Consider the following 7,035-nt stretch of genomic DNA (forward strand, 5'->3'; position numbering starts at 1 on the left):
TGGATCTTGACTAAAAGGTTTGAAATGGTAATTGTCACCTCACTACCTCCTCAAACCCTCCTGGCCTTCAGATGAGGCAATGCCCCAGCCTGGTCCGGTCTAGCTTTTAACTCTTGCTTGAATTGTTCTACAGCATGGAGCTGGTGTAGTGAGCTCCCTCTATCTCCCTCCACCCCATTACTCAAGATATAGGTGCAGAATTACTCTGCCATGCGATCATTGTTGATACATTTCTGTTTAGGCTACCAAGGAAAAAGAAGTGTCTGCCCTCTCAAAAAAAAGCAACTCCAGAAATGGGTAATACAGGCTGGTTTTACCAGTCACAAAAATAAATTCTAGTAAGTATATGGAAAATGCAACATTTGGCTGAAATGATTGCACCAGCCCCTGGTGTAGAACTGAGATACCTCTCTCTCTCTTCACCTCAATACCCATTAAACAAGAGCAGAATTAGGCCATTCAGCTCACACTCTGCTCTCAACCTCATTCTCCTGCCTTCTCCCTCTAACCATAGATAGGCTCTTGACTTGTAAGAGGATCAATCTGTGCCTTGAATACACTCAATAACTTGGCCTCTGCAGCAATGAGTTCCACAAGAGTCCCCACCCTCTGGCTGAAGACTCAACAAATCTAAAGCAATTTTTGCAGAGCGCAAGGGGAAATTGTCCACAAAAAGATAATGTCAAACTCTGTCTTGAAGACTATACAAATGAAGAGTATAAGACTTGACTCGCTGGACAATGGCTGGTGAAACAAATGTTCTGTAATGCGATTGTACATAAAGGAACAGATGTCTTTTATTTGCTGCGGTCCCCCATTGAGGGAGTAGTATATGATCCTACTGGGTAGTATTGGCCATGAACTGTTCTCAGAACTGAGGGAACAAATATTTGTCCAAAGTTGATGAATAAATACAAAACGTTTGTGATAAATAACAATAGTTGAGAGTGTACAAAACATAAAATCTTGTGAATTCCCCCATCAGTCAATAGTTGTAGAAAGAAAATTGATCACAATCCGATGGATCTTTTTTGTTCTGGCGTTGTGCTTCTCATCTCCGACACTGGGATGTATCCACAATTGTACTGCTAGGATTTACCACCACTTATCTGTTTAGGTGCCTTGATTGTTATGGTTTTGCCAGAAGCTAATTTATTGTAAAGGATGTTTAGTTCCTCTGGCTGTGGCAGGTCAGAGTCTGGCGTTAATGGTATTTCAAAGTCTGAGGATGTCTGTGAGCCAGACTTGAAAACAGGAATTGAATTTTGTTGTCCCTCTCCCTTCTGGCTACTGTTTGAATGATCAGTATTTAGCAGTGCAGCAGACAGATCTGGATGGAATTGATGATGTTGCTGAACATCCCAGTTGATGTTGCTTTTCTCAACATCCAGAGCTGTGCTGAATGGGGGTTTCTCTTTGGTGAATTTCCCAGAGCCCATTCTATTTTCTGGAATGTGATTTGGCTCACCAAACAGGCTGCCCTGACTTCCTTGTTCAGATATATGTGTCGATTGGGACGATGTTTGAGAGGGAAGGTGGACCGAATCTCCGTCCTCAGAATCACTGAACAGTTTTGGCGATTGTGAACACACCTCTTGCTCCCTCAGAGGCTCAGAATCCTCTTCGGTTTCCGATATCAAAACGGATTCCGCTTTGAAGAACATATCCCACTGTGGCGACCCGGTCTCACCTGCTTTCCCTCCTGAGGAGCAGTGCACTGAGAGATCGGGGACTGATCCCTTCCAAATGGGATTCAGCTCCCTTTTCTGGTAAACTGTTGCAGCTTCTTTGTCCTCTTCATCTTCGTCGTTGTCATCATCATCATTTGACTCTTCACACTCTAGGAACTCTGTATTGACATATATGGGGCGTTTACTTACGCTCTCTTCGTCGACTTGTTGCTCTCTCTGCTGTTCCGGGTCCCTGTTTTCTTCATCCAGCTGTGAACGTGGAGCACACTGTAACCTCTGCTTCAATGGAATTAGATGGGAATCATCAAAAAGGTCATCATAGTCTCCATCTGTTTAAAAACAATTTTAAATGAAGCAATTTAGTTAAAAAGTCATACCGTAATCCCATTGTACATCCAAACATCAAGCATACTGTTGCAAATTGTTAACGTTTCCATATTTATTACCTGTTAGTTAAATGGTTTTCGCATAACCTAATTATAAATAGGCTAGTCAGTCTGTACTGGTTAATGATGTGATAAAAGGCAACACATTGGAATTTTGATCTTTATTCATCCAGAAATTCCAGTGTTTTCTATTGACAATATTACACTTTTCAATAAAAACCATCATTAGCACCTTGTCCGAGTAACTTCATTCGTGCTTTCACAGTTCCACTCTTCACTGGCAACTGCAATAAAGTGTAGATGGCTCACTTTTCATTTTCCAAATGAGGTTACCCTTCACATAACATCAAGGAATCCAACAGGGCAGCAGCTCAAAAACAAACATGATGCCCACGAGTAAATAAAAGAGATAATTAATTCATGGGAGTGAGGTGTTCCTTGCAAGGACAATGTTTATTATCCATCCCTAAAAATCAGAGTGGCTAGCGAGGGCAGGTTCCAAGTCAACCATGTTGCTGTATATAATAATTCAAGTAACTCACTGGAAAGGAGCACCATTTATTGTTGAGCACCAAACTAGAGCCAGTATTCATAGCATACGTAGGCTAGTCCTAGCCTGGGCATTTTAAAAAATGGAGCAGATGGGACTTGAACCTGGGCCTCCCGGTACAGAGGCCGGGGTCTGCTTTTTTTTTTGCTTCATGTACCCAGAAGTACTATCACACACAATTAAGCGACTTCCTCACCACCAAGATCACCATGACTTTTTTCTCCATTTTTTAATCTTTTAGCTACCATCAGTAATCTGCCTTAACCTGGAATTGAACCAGAAACCTTTAGATCTTACAGTGATGTTCACTGCCTTTGTGCAGAATTACATGGCATGTTTGAATGCCTCCCATGGCACACTGGTTGAAAACCACTGCAGCAGAGAATGGTATAAATGATAGAATGCAGTTTGACGACAAAGCTTTAGGAGACTCATTCATGACTCTCAGTAAATAAATATTCCAGCAAGGAAGATAGCATCAAGGGAGGGGTTTTTTTTTCCCCAAAAACTTAACCCAGGAAGTTATGGACGATGTCGAACCAAGAGACAACAACTTGACAAAGATTAATGGTGAACCAGAAGACTGGGAAAGTTTGAAAAGTTAATATAAGGTGACAAATAGAGAAAATAAACTTGAGTTAAACCAGCAAATAAGACATAAAATAGACAGCAAGAGCTTCTTTAAATAAGAAAAAGAAAAGCCACCATGATTAAAGGCCCTTTCGAGAATCAGGCTGGGAAATAAAGGGGGAAATCGGGAAATTGAGAAGAACTAATTAAGTATTTAACATCCTCAAATCTGAAGATTGATACAAATAATATTCCAAAAATCCCAAAAAAAATCAAGGGACTATAATAGAGAGATGGAATAAAGAATAACTATCATTAGATAAAAGGTACTAAGAAAATTTATGGTGTTAAAGGCTGTTAAGACTTGGTGTGTTGCATCCCAAGATTTTAAAGGAAGTAGCTGCAGAGATCGTGAATGCGTTGGTAGTAATCTTCCGAGAATCACACTTATTCAAAAAAATAGGAAGGGTAAAACTAACAACTATAGGCCAGTTAGCTTAACATCTGACCTTAGATAAGCACATAGATGATTTTGGGATAGTGTAGGGGGACGAGCTGAGAATAGTTCACAGGTCGGAGCAACATCAAGGGCCGAAGGGCCTGTTCTGTGCTGTATTGTTCTATGTTCTATTAGGAAAATGTTAATGTAGTCAAAAATGTAACATCAGAGCATTTAGAAATATGTAAATTAGCAAATAAATATGGCTTCATGAAGGGGAAATAATGCCTGAGTTCTTGTAAGAGTTGTTTGAGGAGGTAACAAGCAGAATAGATAAATTTGAATTTCCAAAAGGTGTTTGTGAGGCTACCATATTAGGCTATGTAACAAGACAAGGGCTCATGATGATAGGTATAGTATATTTGCACATATAGGGGCTTGGCTGATTAATAGAAGAAAGTTGAGATTACAGGGGACATTTTCAGGATGGCAACTAGGGATCAACATTGGGACCACAATTATTTACAATATACATTAATGATTCAGATAAGGACAGTAAATGCACTATAGCCAAGTTTGAAGATGATACAAAAATAGGTGGTAAATGCCCCTTCGTCTGAGCCTGAAAACGCTGATTCAAGTCCCACATGTTCCAGAGCTGTGTCAATAACTGGTTGTTTAAAAATGTGTTGAAGTTAAGTAACATCAAGCAGTCATCCATAGGCTACTAACTATTACAAAATAATGCAAATAACTTGTCTTCATCAGCAGTGATTCTGAGCTGTTAAAGTTATAAGATAGTTGATGTCTGCGAGAGGTCTCAGTCAGTGATCTTTGTTTGTATTCCTCCTGCTATTTGAGAATGAACGATTTGTCATGTAATTGCAATTAGTTACACACTTGTTCTCCTTGGAGTTAGTTTCAACTTTGATGGTGCTTTCTTTCAGCTGGAGTTTTGTAAAAAGTTTAGATATTCCATTCCACATCATCCAACAAACATACCTTGCTCCTTGATAAAACAATTCCTTGATCTTTTCAACTTGCCCAGTGGTTTGTACATGGGTTCACCATCTCCTAAGCACTTCCTCCCCAGTGGCTTCAAACTACATCAGAATAGAAACAGAATTACAGTTTTAAATTAACCAACTGGGCAGCACGGTGACTCATTGGTTAGCACTGCTGCCTCACAGTGCCAGGGGTCAGGATCAATTCTGCCCTCAGGTATCTGTGGAGTTTGCTTGTTCTTCCCCTGTCTGCAGGTTTCCTCCCACAGTCCAAAGATACGCAGGTTAGGGGTTGACCATGGTTAAATTGGGGTTACTGGGATAGGATGGGATACTCTTTGAAGGAATGGCCTGCTTCCAAACTAGGAATTCTAATTCTAACTAGGAATTGTTACAAAATTGACAAGGACAGAGTGCGGTTATTGCTGAGTGAAGATACAGTTTGCCAAAGTTTTTCAGCTTGCACTCATCAGGACAATGTGCAAGAAAATGTAAAGAACAGCATTCCTTCATAGAACATAGAAAAGTACAGCACAGAACAGGCCCTTCGGCCCTCGATGTTGTGCCGAGATTTAATCCTAATGTCAAACGTAGTAACTTAACCTACGCACCCCTCAACTCACTGCTATCCATGTGCATGTCCAGCAGTCGCTTAAATGTCCCCAATGATTCTGCTTCCACCATCACCGCTAGCAACGCATTCCATGCATTCACAACTCTCTGCGTAAAGAACCTTCCCCTGATGTCTCCTTTATATCTTCCTCCTAATATCTTCAAACTATGACTTCACGTACCAGTCAATCCTGCCCTGGGGAAAAGTCTCTGGCTATTGACTCTATCTATTCCTCTCATTATTTTGTACACCTCTCCTCTCTTCCTCCTTCTCTCCAGAGAGAAAAGTCCGAGCTTAGTCAACCTTTCTTCATAAGGCAAGCCCTCCAGTCCAGGCAGCATCCTGGTAAACCTTCTTTGCACCCTCTCCAAAGCCTGTGTATCTTTCCTATAGTAGGGCGACCAGAACTGGACACAATATTCCAAGTGTAGTCTCACCAGGGACTTGTAGATCTGCAGCAAAACCTCGCGGCTCTTAAACTCAATACCTCTGATAATGAAAGCCAAAACACTATATGCTTTCTTAACAACCCTATCCACTTGGGTGGCAACTTTGAGGGATCTATGTACATGCACACCCAGATCCCTCTGTTCCTCCACACTGCCAAGAATCCTGTCTTTAATCCTATATTTAGCATTCGAGTTCGACCTTCCAAAATGCATCACTTCGCATTTATCTAGGTTGAACTCCATCTGCCATTTCTCAGCCCAGCTCTGCATCCTGTCTATGTTGCGCTGCAGCCTGCAGTAGTCCTCTATACTAACGACGATACCTCCAACCTTTGTGTCATCTGCAAATTTACTAACCAACCCCTCAAACTTCTCATCCAAGTCATTTATAAAAACTACAAAGAGCAGAGGCCCAAGAACAGAGCCCTGCAGGACCCCACTCATCACTGACCTCCAGGCAGAATACTATCCATCTACAACCACTCTCTGCCTTCTGTCAGCCAGCCAATTCTGAATCCAGATAGCCAAATCTCCCTGTATCCCATACTTCCTGACTTTATCAATGAGCCTACTATGGGGAACCCTATCAAATGCCTTGCTGAAGTCCATATACACCACATCCACCGCTCGACCGTTGACCTGTCTTCACACCTCCTCAAAGATCTGAGTAAGATTTGAGGCATGACCTGCCCCTCACAAAGCCATGCTGATTGCTTTTAACCACACTATGCTTTGCCAAATAGTCATAAATCCTATCCCTCAGAATTCTTTCCACAACTTTGCTGACCACAGAAGAGAGACTGACTGGTATGTAATTGCCAGGGACTTCCCTATTACCCTTCTTGAAAAGTTCAGTATGAGAAGAGAATGCTGATTACAAAATTGCTACAGTGGGACAGAGGGATCTGCATATCTTGGTGCATAGAGTCATTTAGATGTACAGGACAGAAACAAACCTTTTAATCCAAGTTAATGATTAGGAAGGCAAATGGAATGGTTTATTGCAAAGGAGGGATGTTCTACTGCAGCTCCACACGACCCTGGTAATATCTGCAAATATTTTATATGATATTGGTTTATTTTATAAAGAATACAATTGCAGTAGCAGTTCAGACAGGGATCACTGACTAATTGTTGAGATGAAGGACTTAGGAAGAAAATTGAGCCCATACCCGGGAGCTTAGAGGAGTGAGAAGGGATCTGCTTTTCATATCAAAGATCCTAGGCTGACAGGATAGTGTGGAAACCCACCGGATACTTCCTCTTTTGGAAAGAATAAAGCTAGGGGCATTAGTTTAGCAATGTAAGGTGTCCCTTTTAAGAGGAAGAGGAG

The 7,035-nt window shown here is 41.4% G+C and overlaps 1 protein-coding gene across 1 annotated transcript in view; it reads right to left on the reverse strand.

The window, feature by feature from the left end:
• Positions 1–497: 497 nt before the first annotated feature.
• Positions 498–7,035, reverse strand: part of dclre1c (DNA cross-link repair 1C, PSO2 homolog (S. cerevisiae)) — a 52,647-nt gene continuing 46,109 nt past the window's right edge. Inside the window, exons 12-13 of the mRNA XM_043713229.1 lie at positions 4,639–4,741; positions 498–2,020 (exon numbers count right to left, since the gene is read on the reverse strand). Coding sequence (XP_043569164.1) covers positions 1,089–2,020; positions 4,639–4,741 — 1,035 coding nt within the window. The 3' untranslated portion in view covers positions 498–1,088. The remainder of the gene's footprint in view (positions 2,021–4,638; positions 4,742–7,035) is intronic.

Source organism: Chiloscyllium plagiosum, chromosome 23 (assembly GCF_004010195.1).
Source record: "Chiloscyllium plagiosum isolate BGI_BamShark_2017 chromosome 23, ASM401019v2, whole genome shotgun sequence".
Taxonomy (NCBI): Eukaryota; Metazoa; Chordata; class Chondrichthyes; order Orectolobiformes; family Hemiscylliidae; genus Chiloscyllium; species Chiloscyllium plagiosum.